The sequence below is a fragment of the Macaca nemestrina genome, chromosome 5 (genome assembly GCF_043159975.1).
Source record: "Macaca nemestrina isolate mMacNem1 chromosome 5, mMacNem.hap1, whole genome shotgun sequence".
In the NCBI taxonomy this organism is placed as follows: Eukaryota; Metazoa; Chordata; class Mammalia; order Primates; family Cercopithecidae; genus Macaca; species Macaca nemestrina.
Genome location: NC_092129.1, coordinates 11370551 through 11387832, shown reverse-complemented (window position 1 = coordinate 11387832; position 17282 = coordinate 11370551). Strand labels below are relative to the sequence as shown.

At 40.6% G+C, this 17282-nt stretch overlaps 1 protein-coding gene across 2 annotated transcripts in view; it reads right to left on the bottom strand.

Annotated features, from left to right (window-relative positions):
• Positions 1 to 2773: 2773 nt before the first annotated feature.
• LOC105492008 (solute carrier family 22 member 2) overlaps positions 2774 to 17282 on the bottom strand; it is a 45447-nt gene continuing 30938 nt past the window's right edge. The window contains exons 10-12 of one of the 2 annotated variants that reach the window (XM_011758834.3): positions 13763 to 13862; positions 4529 to 4608; positions 2774 to 3510 (exon numbers count right to left, since the gene is read on the bottom strand). In XM_011758834.3, the coding sequence (XP_011757136.2) occupies positions 4557 to 4608; positions 13763 to 13862 (152 nt within the window). In that variant the 3' untranslated portion in view covers positions 2774 to 3510; positions 4529 to 4556. The remainder of the gene's footprint in view (positions 3511 to 4528; positions 4609 to 13762; positions 13863 to 17282) is intronic. The other variant, XM_011758833.3, reaches the window with a different exon arrangement.

Below are 17282 nucleotides of genomic sequence, written 5' to 3'. Positions count from 1 at the left end.
AGGTCTGTTGGAGTTTGTTGGAGGTCCTCTCCAGACCCTGTTTGCCTGGGTATCACCAGCAAAGGCTGCAGAACAGCAAATACTGCTACCTGATCCTTTCTCTGGAAGCTTTGTCCCAGAGGGGCACCTGCCTGTATGAGGTGTCAGTCAGCCTCTACTGGGAGGTGTCTCAGTAGAGACACCTTGAGAAGTCTTGAGGTGGCAGTCTGTCCATTCTCAGAGCTCAAAAACTGTGCTGGGAGAACCACTGCTCTCTTTAGAGCTGTCAGACAGGGACATTTATGTCCGCAGAAGTTTCTGCTGCCTTTTGTTCAGCTATGCTCTGTCCCCAGAGGTGGAGTCTACAGAGGCAGCAAGCCTTGCATCACTGCAGTGGGCTCTGCTCCATTTGAGATTTCTGGCAGCTTTGTTTAGCTACTCAAGCCTTAGCAATGGTGGACACCCCTCCCCCCGCCAGGCTGCTGCCTTGTAGGTCGATCTCAGACTGCTACGCTAGCAGTGAGCAAGGCTCTGTGGGTATGGGACCCACCAAGCCAGGTGCAGGATATAATTTCCTGTTGTGCCGTTTGCTAAGACTGTTGGAAAAGTGCAGTATTTTAGCAGGAATGTACCATTTTTCCAGGTACAGTCTGTCATGGCTTCCTTTGGCTAAGAAAGGGAAATCCCCCAACCTCTTGTGCTTCCCGGGTGAGGCAACACCCCACCCTGCTTCAGCTCACCCTCTGTGGGCTGCACCAACTGTCCAACAAGACCCAATGAGGTGAACCAGGTACCTCAGTTGGAAATACAGAAATCACCCGTCTTCTGCATTGATCATGCTGGGAGCTGCAGACTGGGGCTGTTCCTATTTGGCCATTTTGGAACGGACCTCCACAATCTTTGTCTTAACCTAACATTCCCTTTCTATCAATTCCAGATCTTTAGACAAACTCAGCCAATTGTCAACCAGAAAATATTTAACTTCACCTATAGTCTGGAAGCTGCTGCCATGCCCTCCTCACTTTGAGTTGTCCTGCCTTTCTGGACCAATTCAATGTATTTCTTAAATGCATTTGATTGATGCCTCATGCTTCTCTAAAATGTATAAAACCAAGCTGTGCCCTGACCACCTTGGGCACATGTTCTCAGGACCTCCTGAGGGCTGTGTCACAAGCCATGGTCACTCACATTTGGCTCAGAATAAATCTCTTTAAATATTTTATAGAGTTCAACACTTTTATTTGACACTGGTACCAATTTATCATATTATTCTGTTCTCATGATACTAATAAAGACATACCCCAGACTGAGTAATTTATAAAGTTGTAAAAAGTTTGACTCACAGTTCCATGTGGCTGGGGAGGCCTCACAATTGTGGTGGAAGGCAAAGGAGGAGCAAAGGCACATCTTACACGACAGCAGGCAAGAGGAGTCCCGGCATGTGAAAGAGAATTCCCTGTTATGAAACTGTCAGATGTCATGAGACTTATTCACTATCACAAGAACAGCACAGGAAAAACCTGCCCCCATGATTCAATTACGTTGCATTCAGTACCTCCAATGACACATGGGAATTATTACAATTCAAGGTGAGATTTGGGTGGGGACACAGAGCCAAACTATATCATGGGGGTTCAAGATCTTCAGATCACTCAGTGTCTCCATTCCAATTCTGAGATTCCCTCCTTCGTACCCATTTCGTAACTTTTGTTTAAGAGACCTGATGAGGGTATGAATTCAGCCTATGGGGCAATTCTACAGCCTATAATATCAACGTTTCTCTTCTTTCTTGCTCCTTCCTTCCCATCTCGGCAGTGTGACCCACTGGTAGAGCCTTATAGGAAGCCAGGTGGTGAAGGCTCTGAGAAATGTCATTTTCAGGTTTCAACATTTGATGCCACAGAAGAGACTGTGGGAGGACAGGCATGCCTGCTTTCTCAGGAAGCTACTGGAAGTTATGCTTTAAAATGTGACAAAAATCAAGAAGGAGATGGCATCCAGGAGACAGGAGACAAAAGGAACACCCAGGAAGGTGGGGAGAGAGAGCCCAGGGCAACAGTCCTGCTGCAGACCTAGAGATTCACCAGGCCACAGTGGAGCAGGAGGGCTGGGGGCTCCAGGTGGGAGGTCTCTCAGAACAAAAGAAAAGAGAAACCAATGTGTGATGTATTTGAAAACATTGAGGGGAGAACTATTATTCTGTCACCACAGCTTAGAGGAAAATTAATGATGAATATGTAGAAAACAAAGCAATAAAAAAAAAAACAGTGTTCAGGAAAAGTGACATACTATAAAAGAAAGGAAGCATAATCATAGTACACTAAGTGACTCAGTGTTAATAGCCACAATGACATGAAAGTTCAGTATTTGATTTAATAAAAATGTGATAAAGTTTAAAGGGAACAGAAAAGCTGTGTGTTGGGATGAAGGGAGAGATGAAGACAGCTACATTTTTATCTTTTATATTGAAAAGTAAATAGATAATATTTAAACCAAAAAATCAAGAAATGTCAAAATAAAGAAGTTATTTAGATGTATGGAGATGAATCTCAGGGGGAAAGTTCACCTAAAATAGTTGAAAATTTTCTCTAAGAAATTAGTAGAGGTGAAATAGGGCGAGGAAATTTTGTTTCTCATTATAAGCCTCATAATATTTAGCTTTTAAAAATGTATTTATATTACTTTTATAAAATATTAACATATATTTTAATATCATATATTTTAATATCATAATAACATATATTTTAATAAATTTTGAGACATTTTTACCAGACTAAAAAATGATCATCAATGGTTTTATAATGCTAACATTTTTATTGAACTCTTCTCAAGATCTTTTGTAGAAAATACACATTCATGCTTACCCAGTCTAAATATGGAAGGACCTCATGATTACTTAAGTTGTATTCCTGATTCTTTTATTTGAGATTCACTTTAAGTCTAACCTAGATAATAATCAATGTATTTTCAAAAATATCTTCACCTATGTTATTGAAAGGCCTATCTAAAGTTCTTGACATACATTCTGGACAATTTTATATTGTTTTGGGTGTTTTATTTCTTTAAGAAAATAGATGCTCCTCTCCTAACTTTTCTGTTTTTCAGACTTTTTTCTACTTTGTTTCCCTGGCCCATGGTACCCCTGTGTATTCTGGTTAGATGGCATTGTAGAGAAAATAATCAAATTTTAAAAACACAAAGATTGGAAAAAACCCTTCAGAAAACCAATGTCCAATGTCCTAGGAATGCTGAGAATAAAGTGAACTGGAAGAACTTGGCAGGATCTGTTCCCATAGGTATTTTTCCACAGTGTACAATAGACTCCATTGGCTGTAGACCTAGGTTGATAGGGCTCAGGGGTAAGTTTGGTTGAGTTGTATGGGCTTTGTGATGAGTGCAGGAATTTCTGCTTTTGGTCTTACTGCCATCAAGGCTAGGTCATGAAGGAGCAATTGTCTGTCTTCTTAGTTCAATGGAATGTCTAGTTTCTGAACTTGGAGGTAAATCATCTTTTCTTTATTTTTTCTTGGTCTGCAATAAGAAATAAAAATGGAGAGGGGAGAAAGAAATTATGAGGAGGCTGAAAACCAAAATAAAGTGGGTAATAAATAAGAGGAACAACAAATGATTATAAACTTTGTTCATGATTAGTCTTGCAATGTATTCTGAATGGAGGGTCTCACAAAGAAAATGGACAGAACTTGTCGATAACTCATGTTGACAGAGTTTGGCCGGGCATGGTGGCTCACGCCTGTAATCCCAGCACTTTGGGAGGCCGAGGTGGGCGGATCACAAGGTCAGGAGATCGAGACCACGGTGAAACCCCGTCTCTACTAAAAATACAAAAAATTAGCCAGGCACGGTGGCGGGCGCCTGTAGTCCCAGCTACTCAGGAGGCTGAGGCAGGAGAATGGCGTAAACCCAGGAGGCGGAGCTTGCAGTGAGCCGAGATCGCGCCACTGCACTCCAGCCTGGGCGACAGAGTGAGACTCTGTCTCAAAAAACAAAAACAAACAAACAAAAAAAGACAGAGTTATTCCTAAAATTCTCTTATTGAATTGGTACTGGCCTAAATAAGTTCCTTTTTTATTTAGGGTGTTCACCTTTCTTTGTAATAGAGAATGTGGGTAAAGACTAAACTTAATCTTATATCAGTTAATGATAAAGATTGCAAAATCTAGACATTGTTATCATTAGTTAAACAAATAGGATTTGAAAAATTATTTTTACAAAGTGTATTTACTTTTCAACAGCTTGATAAATGAAGAATGCAATCAAAACATTTGTTCAAATTGCAAGTTTTCTCAATCATCTTGTCTTCGTGAATGCCAGGACATTGCTGATATTCATCGTATAAATGCTGCTTTCTTCATTTTATTGTTGCCAGCCATGCCCTTTGGACCTGTTTCTGTTTATAGCAATATTGAATCAGGTGTGGGCTGCTCCCAGCCACCCAGCATCTCACAGAATTTCCCCAACCTGGAGTTGGTTAGTTTTGTCTCAATTTCTGGACAAATCCAATCTGAGACGAGGGATGGCAGAAACTTACCCAAATAACCCTATGGTTTTGGAATTCTCTAAAGCTCCAGATGGGGAGGTACACTCAAGTAAGTTGAGCTCCTCTGGTCTCTGTGCCAACAACAAAAACAACAACTGCAGCAGCAGAAATAACAGTAGCAATAGAAGCAGCAGCAGGAACAACAAAAGCAACAACAGCAGCAACAGTAGCAGCAATACTAGTAATAGCAGCAAAAACAGTAATAACAGTAGTAACTGCAGTAACAATAGCAGAAACATCAGCAACAACAGTAGCAGTAACAACAACAAAAGCAACAGTAGCAACAATAGTAATAACAACAGCAACAGTAGCAGCAACAGATATGGCAACAGTAATACCATCAGCAGCAACAGCCATAGCAACAATAGCAGCCTCAGTAGTAACAGCAATAGCAACAGTAACAACATGAGCAACAGCAGCAGCAACAATAGTATTAGCAATAGCAATAGCAACAGTAACAACAGGAGCAGCAGCAGCAATAACAACAGCAGTAGCAACAATAACAAAAGCAACAGCAATAGTAACAACAAAAGCAACAATAGCAACAACAGCAGCAATAATTTTAGCAATAGTAGCAACGACAGCAACAGAACCAACAGCATCACAATTAAGAGCAACAACAGTAGCAACAATAGCCACAGAAATAGCAAGAGCAACAGTAGCAACAACAGGAGTAGAAGCAATAACAGCAGCAGCAGCAACAACAGAAGTAGTAGTAGTAATAGCAGTAACAGCAGCAGCAGCAATCATTACCATAGTAGCAACAACAGTAGCAGCAGCACTAGCAGCAGTAGTAGCAGCAACAGCAATAGCAACAGTAGCAGCATCAGCAACAACAGCAGCAACAATAGCAGCAGTAACAATGGCAACAGCAGCAGCAACAATAATAGCAGCAGCAGCAACAGCAACAGTCGCAGCAACAGCAACAACAGCAACAATAACAAAAACAACAATAGCAACAGTATCAGCAACAGCAATAGCAGCAGAAGCATCACCAACAAAAATAGCATCACAGTTAACAACAGCAACAATAGCCATAGCAACAGCAACAGCAGCAGTAGCAACAGAAATAGCAGTAATAACAGCAGCAGCAGCAGCAGCAGCAATAATTACAACAATAGCAGCAATAGCAGCAACAACAGCAACAAGAGCAGCAACAACAATAAAAGCAACAATAACAACAGCAATAGCAGCAGCAATCATAACAGCAACAGCAGTAACAATAGCAGCAATGACAACATCAGCAACAATAGCAGCAACAACAGCATCAGCAATGGTAGCAGCAGTGACAGCAATAGCAACAGCATCATACTCAACAATGGCAATAACAACAGAAGCAGCAGCAACAACAAAAGCAACAGTAGCAACAATAGTAGCAGCAACCACAACAGTAACAACAGCAGCAACATCAGCAGTAGCAACAACAGCAGCTGCAGTGGCAATAGTGGCAACAACAGCAGCAGCAGCCATAGTAGTAGCAATGACAACAGCATTAATAACAACAACAGCAACAATTTCAGCAACAGCAGCAGCAGCAACAGCAACAGCATCATAATCAACAACAGCAATAATAATAGAAACAGCAACAATAGCAGTAGCAGCAACAACAGCAGCAGCAACAGCAATGTCAGCAATGGTAGCAGCAACAACAATAACAAAAGCAACAACAGCAGCAATAGCAGCAGCAACAACAAGAGGAGCAACAAAAGTAGCTGCAACAACAAAAGCAACAGCAGCAACAACAGCAGCAGCAAGAATTATAACAGCACCAACAACAGCAACATCAGCAAAAGCAGCAACAGCAATAGCAGAAGCAGCAACAACATCAGTAGCAGCAGCAGCAGCAGCAAGAGCAGCAACAACAGTAGCTGTAACAATAACAAAGGTGAACAGCAACAGCAGCAACAAAAACAACAACCACAGCAAAAGCATCAACAACAGCAAGAAAGCAACAACAGTAGCTTCAACAATAACAAAAGCAACAACAGCAGCAACAGTAGTGACAAAAACAACAGCAGCAATAGTCACAGCAGCAACAGTAACAGTAGCAGCAATAACAACAGCTACAACACTAACAGAGGCAACAACAGTAACAGCAGCAGTAGCAGTAGTAGCAACAACAGCAGCAGCGATAACAATGGAAACATCAGTAACAACAATAGCATCACAATCAACAACAGCAAAAGCAGCAGCAACAACAGCAGTAGGAATACCAGCAGTAACAACAGCAGCAGTAACATCAGCAACAACAGCAGCAACAACAGTAGCAGCAGTAGCAACAGCAGCAATAATCATAACAGCAGCAGCAACAACAGTAGAAACAAGTACAATAGCAATAACAACAGTAATAGCAATAACAACAGTAATAGCAACAGCAAAAACAATAGCAGCAGTACCAATAACAACAGCAGCAACAACAGCAACAATAAAAATGGCAATAGCAGCAGCAACAACGGCAGCAGCAGCCGCAACAACATCAGTCACCAGTGAGTGACTACTAATTAAATACCAAGCGCTGTGATGGGTGCTTCATTGCATTGTCCCATTCATGAGCCCAACCCTCTGATGGTGAGACAAGTTCATGGGCCACAAAATCTAGCTGCCAGGATTGAAACTTTGGCTTTGTCACTTATTGGCTGTGTGGTTTTGAGCAAGTCCTTTACTTTCTCCGGCCTGTTTTTATATTCCAGTTGTCAGTGGGGTTAATAATAATAACACCTATTTCATAGGGTTGCTGCAAGGATTCAATGAGGGAATACAGGCATACCTCAGAGATATTGGGGATTCAGTTCCAGACCACCACAATAAAGTACATTTTACCATAAAGTGAGTCATACATTTTTGTTGGTTTTCCAGTTCATATAAAAGTTATGGTTACACTATACTGTAGTCTATTAAATGTGCAATATTATGTCTAAGAAAACAATGTAATTTAAAAATACTTTTTATTTTATTTTATTTTATTTTATTTTATTTTTTTTTTTTTTTTTTTGAGACGGAGTCTCGCTCTGTCTCCCAGCCCAGGCTGGAGTGCAGTGGCGCAATCTCGGCTCACTGCAAGCTCCGCCTCCCGGGTTCACGCCATTCTCCTGCCTCAGCCTCCCGAGTAGCTGGGACTACAGGCGCCCACAACCGTGCCCGGCTAATTTTTTGTATTTTTAGTAGAGACGGGGTTTCACCGTGGTCTCGATCTCCTGACCTTGTGATCCGCCTGCCTCGGCCTCCCAAAGTGCTGGGATTACAGGCGTGAGCCACCGCGCCCGGCCTATACTTTTTTTTTTTAAATGCTAACAATCATCTGAGCCTTCAATTAGTTGTAATCTTGCTGGTGGAGGCTCTTGCCTCTATGTTGATGGCTGCTGACTGATCAAGATAGTGGTTGCTGAAGGTTGAAGTGGCTGTTGGAACTTCTTAAAACAAGAATATGAAGTTTTCAATGTTGATAGACTCTTCCCTTCATGAAAGATTTCTCTATAGCATGCAATGCTGTTTCATAGTACTTTACCCACAGTAGAGCTTCTTTAAAAATTGGAGTCAATCCTCTCAAACCCTGATGCTGCTTTGTCAACTAAGTTTATGTAATATTCTAAATTCTTTGTTGTCATTTCAACAATGTTCACAGGATCTCCACCAAGAGTAGATTCCATCTCAAAAAACCACTTTCTAAGCTCATCTCTAAAAAGCAACTCCTCATCTGTTCAAGTTTTATCATGAGGTTGAAGCAATTCAAGTCACATCTTCGGGCTCTGCTTCTAATTCTAGTTCTCTTGCTATTTCTATCATATCTGCAGATACTTTTTATGCTGAATTCTTGACCTCTTCGAAGTTATCCATGAGGGTTGTAATCAACTTCCTCAAAACTCCCATTAACGTTCATATTTTGACCTCCAATGATTCACAAATGTTCTTAGTGGCATCTACAATGGTGAAACTTTTCCAGAAGGTTTTCAACGTACTTTGCCTAGAACAATTAGAGGAATTACCATCTATGGTAGCTATAGCCTTATAACGTATATTTCTTAAATAATAATACTTGAATGTCAAAACTACTCCTTGATCCATGGGCTGTAGAATGGATGTTGTGTTAGCAGGCATTAAAACAACATTAATCTTTAGGTACATCTCCATCAGAGCTCTTGGGTGACCAGGTGTATGTATTGTCAATGAGCAGTAATCTTTTGAAAGCAATCTTCTTTTCTAAGCAGTAGGTCTAAACAGCAGGCTTAAAATATTCAATAAACCACACTGTAAACAGATATACTGTTATCTGTTCACAGGCTTTGTTATTCCATGACCACACGCAGAGTAGATGTAGCATAATTCTTAGGGACTCTAGGGTTTTAATGGTAAATGAACATTGGCTTCACCTTCTAGTCACCAGCTGCAAGACAGTCAACCTGTCCTTTGAGCTTTGAAACCAGGCATTGATTTTTTTCCCCTGTCACCTTGAAAGTACTAAATGGCATCTTCTTCCAATAGAAGACTGTTGTGTCTATATTGAAAATCTGTTGTTTAGTGTGAACACCTTCATCAACGATCTTTGTTAAATCTGGAGAACTTGCTGCAGCTTCTACACCAGCACTTGCTGCTTCACCTTGCACATTTATGTTACGGAGACAGCTTCTTTCCTTAAGCCTTAAGAACCAAACTTACTAACTTCAAATTTTTCTTCTGCTACTTCTTCACCTGTCTCAGCCTTCATATAATCGAAGAGAGTTAAGGCCTTGCTGTGGATTAGGCTTTGGCTTAAGGGAATGTTGTGACCAGTTTGATCTTCTATCCAGACCACTCAAGCTTTCTCCATGTCAGCAATAAGGCTGTTTAATTTTCTCATTTGTGTGTTCACTGGAGTAGCATTTTTAAACTTCCTTCAAGAACTTTTCCTGTGCATTCTCAACTTGGCCAGCTGGTGCAAGAGGCCTTGCTTTCAGCTTATGCTGGCTTTCAACACGACTTCCTCACTGAGCTCAATCATTTCTGCCTTTTGCTTTGAAGTTGAGACTTGCAACTCTTCCTTTCATTGAACACCAAGAGGGCATTGTAGAGCTATTAATTGGCCTAATTTCAATATGGTTGTGTCTTAGGCAAGAGGAAGGCCCAAGGAAAGGAAGAGAGATGGGGGAACTGTCAGTGTGTGGAACAGTCAGATCACACACATTTTATCAATTAAGTTTGTTGTTTTACACAGACATGGCTCGTGGTGCCCTAAAACAATTACAATAGTAGTACCAAAGATTACCGATCTCAGGTCACCATCACAGATATGATAATAATGGAAAAGTTTGAAATATTGTGAGAATTACCAAAACATGCCACAGAGACATACAGTGAGCACCTGCTGTTGGAAAAATGCTGCAGATAAACTTGCTTAATGTAGGTTGCTGTATACCTTCAATCTGTTAAAAAATGCAGTATCTGCAAAACGCAATAAGATGAAGTGCAATAAAAGAAGGTGCACAGGAAGGGCATGGAAAGCACGGGCAGAGCACTTAGTAAATGTTAGCTATTGTTATCCTCATTTTACAGAGGAAAACCAGCTTAAGAAGTGAGATAAGGGGCCAGGCGTGGTGCCTCACACTTGTAATCCCAGCAATTTGAGAGGCCAAGGTGGGTGGATAACTTGAGCTCCAGAGTTTCAGACCATCCTGGGCAACATGGCGAAACCTGTCTCTACTAAAAAATTACAAAAAAATTAGCTGGGCGTGGTGGCACATGCCTGTAGTCCCAGCTACTTGGGAGGCTGAGGTGGGAGAATGATCTGGGCCCAGGAGGTTGAAGCTGCAGTGAGCTGAGATTGAGCCACTGCACTCCAGCCGGGGTAACCGGTGGGAGACTCTGTCTCAAAAATAGAGAGATTAAAAAAAGTGAGAAGTGAGATAAAGAATAGGGTAAAAGTCCATGCAGGCTATATTTGTAACTAGGACAGATTTAGTGCCCTTAGGAACCAAATAACTTGGTTGGTGAGGGAGGGATTCTTGCCCTGCCCTGTTTCTGCTGGCTCTCAGCGCATATGACACTGTTCTTGGGGTCAGTTTTCAGTGCCAGCTGTGGTCTGCCCTCCTGCTCCCAGACATCCTTGCCTCCTGCAGGCCACACCTCCCACCCCTCCCTCTGTAGGTACACTGTTCTCTGGCTCTGTCTCAGCCCTCACCACTCCCACTCTTCTGCAATTCCCCAAGTCTTACACATATCTCTCAGTGCGTGGTGAACTGGGTTATATAATACAGAAACAAGAACAGTGCGAATCTTCATAGCAGTATCTGTAGATCATACAAATGGAAAGAATATAAAATAACAACAGGAATGATCTTTTGAAACATCTCTTTAGCCTGCTTTGAACCAGCCTGGTGAAAATGAACAACTCTGAGAAGCATAGGAATGTGTGTGTCACTGAGTTACACTTCTCCATCTTACAACAACTCGGAATGTATTTTAAAATTTGATTTCCAATAAATAGTCTAGGCATATATTTTCCTGTTTTATAGAACAGCTATAAAAGCTTCTGTGAATAATAGCAGGGGCTTGTAGACATTAATTAATTAGTGTCAGGCACTTTATTGACACTTGGTGAGTGTTAATTGGAAAGCACTGGGTGAGAGCACTTAGTAAATGTTAGCTATTGTTATCCTCATTTTACAGAAAGGAAAACAGGCTTAAGAAGCAAGATAAGGTATTGGGTATAAGTCCACAGGTTATATCTGTAACTAGGACAAGTTTAGTGCCGTTAGGAACCATAACAACTTAATTAGGAACCAGGTGACACTTAATTAGTGTCAGGCACTTTACACATATTTTCTTCTTTAATCCAGTGAGTAGGTACTGTTGTCCCCATTTACAGATGAGGAAACTGAGGCTTTGAGGCATTCAGGCGATAAAGCCACACACATGGGAAATGTGATGGCAGGGCTTCAGGCTCTACAGGTCATGCTCTTCACTACACATATTACTGCCTGCCTGGCACTGGCGCCGGCTAGAGAAAGAAACTCCAATTAGGGATGCTGTAGAAAGAACTTCAGCATTTATTCCACAAATAATTGGTAAGCTCCTGCTCTGTGTATGCCAGGCACCGTGCTGAGTTCCAGCGATACCACAGTAAAGAGGATTTAGACTGTCTTTGACGGGAGGTGCCCATGTGTGTGGGAAGCTACATAGGGAGAGGGGAATGGGGTTGGAGACGGTTGGTTTAGATGAAAGGTCTCCAACTCAAATGTCTGCATGCACCAGGCAGATCATACAATGTACCAAAGACAATAGGAAACAGTGGGGACTGTGGCCTCCTGCACAGGGCAAACCCTTCAGAAAGCCAAGCCATCATTCAGCTCCTACACATTGACAACAAGAGGAAATATCTTCTCAGTGTTACCAAACCTTCTGCTTTTTTAAAACAGATCCTGGAAATCCAGTTTATGTGGAATTTCCCACTTTAAAAAAAAATACTGTGTAGGCCAAAGAAAGCACTGGAGAACTTGGTGGCCTGCGGGCTGAGAGTATGTGACCTCTGCCTGGATTCAAAGGCCTCTTCCGACTCTAAGACTCAAGTTCTAGGAAAAGCCTCAGACCACTGTGATTTACCAGCATTTTGTCCAAGTACTGAAAATGTTAAACAAGAAGGTTTGGTAAAATGAATAAAAATCAGTTGTTTGTGGTATCAGTAGGCCAAAAATGGAGTCAGAAGAAAATAAATAAAAATATCTAAATATACTGTATAAACAAATTTGTGGGGAGAGTGTCAGACAGGTTTGTTTTTCATTTTTTTAATGTACTGTTTGAATGGGTTCATATGGTCCAAAATTCAAAATTACAAAAAGGTAAGCATTGCAGTCTCCCTTCTACCTGTATCCCACAGCCACTTCATTCCATAGACAACCAATGTTATGGTTCTTGTACATTTTTGAGATACAAGTATTTACATATATGTCTTTCCCTATTTTTACACAAATGATAGGATATATACTTTTCTATGTTTTGCTTTTTCACCCATTAGCAATATATCTTGGAGAACTTTCCTTGTCAGTGTACGTGAAGTGGCCTCATTCTTTTTAATGACTGTATAATTTTACAGAAGAATGGCATATCATTTATTTAACTGGTGTTCTAATTCATGATCATTTAGGTTGTTTCCAAACTCTTGTTATAAAAGAATGCCTTAATGACTAGTCCTGTACACATGTCACTTTGTACATGTAAACTTCTAGAGGTGTAGAGTCACTAGGTTAAAGGATACACATGTTTGTAATTTTAATTTAATATATTTTAATTTTTTTAGACGGAGTCTGGCTTTGTCACCCAGGCTGGAGTGCAGTGGCGTGATCTCAGCTCACTGCAACCTCTGCCTCTGGGTTCAAGTGATTCTCCTGCCTCAGCCTCCCCAGTGGCTGGGATTACATGTGCATACCACCACACCCAGCTACATTTTTTTGTATTTTTTTAGTAGAGATAGAGTTTCACTGTGTTAGCCAGGATGATCTCGATCTCCTGACCTTGTGATCCGCCCATCTCGGCCTCTCAAAGTGCTGGGATTAGAGGCATGGGCCACTGTGCCTGGTCCATGTTTGTAATTTTTATCCTACTATTGCACTGTCCATTATAGAGGTATCTAACTCCTACCAGCAACACGGGAGACTGTGTTTCTCCCCATTCTTCCCCAACATAGTGTGTTACCAAGTAATTTTATTTTTGACAATCCAGGTAGTTATTAGTGCAGTGTTAATTTGAACTTTTCTTACTATGAAGGAGGTTGAGCATATTTTCACATATTTAAGAGCTGTTTTTATTTTCTTTTCATTGAATTATTTGCTCACATATGTTGCCTATTTTTTTTTTCTATTGGGTGGTTGCTCTTACAGATTTGTTGGGAAAATTAGCCCAATGTAGAGTAGTAAATATTTTCTTCAAGTTTATACTTTTATTTTTAGCCTATGGTAGTTGTTTAATGCAGAATCTTTTATTTTAATGAAAGCGAACATATTGACCTTCCTTCTATGGATTCTGGATTTTTTGAGTCATATTTAGAAAGACTTTCTCCACATGAAAGTTTAAAGAAATTCTCGTATAGTGTCTTTGTAATTTTACTGATTTTTTAAACGCTTTCAAGTCTTTGATTTAGTTTGAATTTATCTCAGTGTATGGTGTGAAGTATGAAGTCAATCTAATTCTTTCCAAACAGCTACAGGGTTGTCCTAAAACCTTCATAGAACAGTTCATTTCGAACTTTCAACTGCCTACCTCTGCATATTTTCGGCTTCCTCGATGGTCTCAGGCAAAGCCTTCCCTTTAGTTTCTGGTAACAACAGCACCAGACCTCCAGCAACCAAGCCAACCACGGCTGAAAGCCAAACAGATGAAAATCACATTAAGAACTGAAAAACTCAAGGTCTATAATTAGAGTTTCCCTTATTTTTGTTTAAAACTTTTTTTGGTGTTTTTCTATACTTATTTACAGATTCCTTTGCCATCTCTGACTGCTATATTTTCCATTATAAATATTATACCAGTTCCAAACTCCATTGAATTACTATTCCTAATAGGGAAATGAAATACTTAACATTTTGAGTCAAGGTTATTCTAGGGTAGAGGACATTGCCACCATATTAAGATGCTTTGGAGTTAGAAAACAACTCTGCAAAAAATGAACTGTTTGAAAAGGAAGACCATAATGCTGCCAGTATAAATCACTTAGTAAGGAAAATAAGTCAGAAACTTGGGTCATTTCTAGCAAATAAAAGTAATGAATTATGTATTTATTATGATATAAGAGCACTAAAAAGTATAGCCAGGATTTTAGTTTAAATTCAGGTGTTCATTAAATTCCCATTATTCCTTTTTTTGTCTCTAGCTCTAATCTTTAATAATAAACACATGTTTTTGTTTCTTTAGATTCCGATAAAAGTTTTGATCTTTTAAAGTTGTATTTCTATGTGTTTCACAACAATAGAATACAGAAAATAGGATGTGGATTCTTTACTAGTTTTGAGGTCTCAGAACACTGCATGCCAGTCTCCATTTTTACACCCCCAGAAAATGGCTGAAATAGAAGCTGCAGGGCACAGAACCCAAGCTCTGAGGGCCTGGGCTCCAGCTCTGGCCCCTCCCATACTGGTCTCAAGGCCTTGGGAAGTTCTGTAATCTTTCTGGTGCTCCAGACATTCCTATATAAATTGGGATAACATACTGTCAAATCGAGTTTAGCCTATAGCTGCCTCCTCACATATTTTAAGTTTGGCCTGAAGATTTATCTGTACATTGTGAACTATAACCTAGATGGAATGGCAAACACACTGTAGCCTACTCTTGTGCCAGTTAAAACCACCTTTGCAAAATTATGACTGAGACAGTGAAAGAGATCTAACTTAATCGACTTCCTCTTGCTTCTACCCTCCAAGCTGTCCTTGTCATTCTTGGGTATAGGCTGACCTAACTTTGGGAAAAACTTAGTTTATAGATTAAAACAAAGATGACAACAGCCAAAGCAGAACTCTTTGTTGCCTAGGAACTAGGTTGCCTTTGTAGGACTAACATTAGCCACAAGATAAGAAATTGTGGTTTAGGAGTCATGCAGCTGGAGCCTACAAGATTCTGACCCTTTCTAAACTGCTGCTAAAATCAGTGCTTGAGATATTTTGCAGACCCTGCACTTGATGGATCAGCTGGCACCACCCAAATTGATAAACTGGCTTATCTGATCTTGTGGCCCCCACCAAGAACTGACTCAGTGCAAGAAGACAGCTTTGACTCCCCGTGATTTCATCCCCCACCAATCAGCGCCCCCGCCTCACTGGATTCCCCCACCCACCAAGTTATCCTTAAAAACTTAGATCCCCGAATGCTCAGGAGACTGATTTGAGTAATAATAAAACTCGAGTCTCCCACACAGCCAGCTCTGTGTGAATTATTCATTCTCTATTGCAATTCCCCTCTCTTGAGAAATTGGCTCTGTCTAGACACCAGGCAAGGTGAACCCCTTGGGCGGTTACAAAATCACCAAGTTTTAGCCAGTCAAATGTGGCCAACTGTTCAAACCACGTTCGAATAAGGCAAACACCAAGCTGTAACCAATCCAGTTATTTCTGTACTTCACTTCCGATTTCTGTACGCGGCTTTTCTTTTTCTGTCTATAAATCTTCTTTCACCATGTGGCCGTGTTGGAAGCTCTGAGCCTACTCTGGCTCAGGAGGCTGCCTGATTCATGAATCATTCTTTGTTTAATTAAACTCTTATAAATTTAATTCAGCAGAAGTTTTTATTTAACAATACCACCTCACAAATGTAAACCAAAAACAAAATTCGAAGATCCCCAACTGATTGAACTGAAAAACTTCAAGATTTTTCACTCCCACCCTTTCCCATTTAAGCCCTGATGGAAAGGGGTGGGGGGCAGACATGTCTCATTATACCCTCTCCCTTTTGGAGTTCAAGCACAAGTCACCAGTGTTAACATTAAAACACATCTTAAGACTGACATAACAGACTCTTTGTAGCAATAAGAGAGCAAATTCCAACCTGACCACAGAATGATATCACATGACAGACAAAAAAAAATTAAAATATTTTACCCCAAAATATATTTCTTTGACCTAGTTTGAAATGGCCTGGCAAAGCCATCTTTTGTGGAGAGAATTCGCATCTGCAAAGAATCTCTATTAACATAACTAGATCTTTCCCTTTCCAGACCCTCCCAATCCTGAAGAGATTAACTGAGAGTCTAGCACCTTTTAAAGGTCTGAATAGGAATCATTTGCCATTGATTGTCTCTAAAGGCACCACCTATGAGACTTCATCTACATAATAAGAGCCTTGGTTTCCATAACCACTTATCTTAACTCAGGCACTCTTTTCTACGGATTCTGGATCTTTAGATAATAATTTAACTCTTTCAAGCAATTGCCAATCAGAAAATCTTTGAATCCACCTGTGACCTGGAAGTCCCTGCTTTGAGTTGTCTTGCTTTTCTGGACCAAATCAATGGATACTTCACATGTATTGATGGATGTCTTTTGTCTGCTTAATACATATAAAACCAAGCTGTAATCCAACTACCTTGGACACATGTTCTCAGGACCTCTTGAGACTGTGCCTCAGGCAAGTCACTCAAATTTGGCCAGAATATGGTCACTCATATTTGGCTCAGAATAAACTCTTTAAATATTTTACAGAATTTAGCCTTTTTCCTCGACATGTCAGAGGCGTTTGAAACACAACAACTTTATCTTGAATAGGGACTGGGTAAAATAAGGCTGAGACTTACAGGGCTGCATTCCCAGACAGTTAGGCATTCTAAGTTACAGGATGAGACAGGAGATCGGCACAAGATACAGTTCATAAAGACCTTGCTGATCAAACAGGCTGCAGTAAAGCCATCTACAACCCACCAAAACCAAGATGGCAATGGGAGTGACCTCTGGTTGTCTTCACTGTTACACTCCCACCAGTGCCATGACAGTTTACAAATGCCATGGCAACATCAGGAAGTTACCATATGGTCAAAAAAGGGGAAACTCATTAATAATCCACATTTGTTTAGCATACAATCAAGAATAACCATAAAAATGGGCAACTAGGAGCCCTCAGGGCTGCTCTGCCTGTGGAGTAGCCATTCTTTATTCCTTGACTTCCTTAATAAAGTTGTTTTCACATTACTCTGTGAACTTGCCCTGAATTCTTTCCTGTGTGAGATCCAAGAACCTTCTCTTGGGGTCTGGATCAGGACCCCTTTCCAATAACATCGTTCTGGTGAACCCTGAAGGGG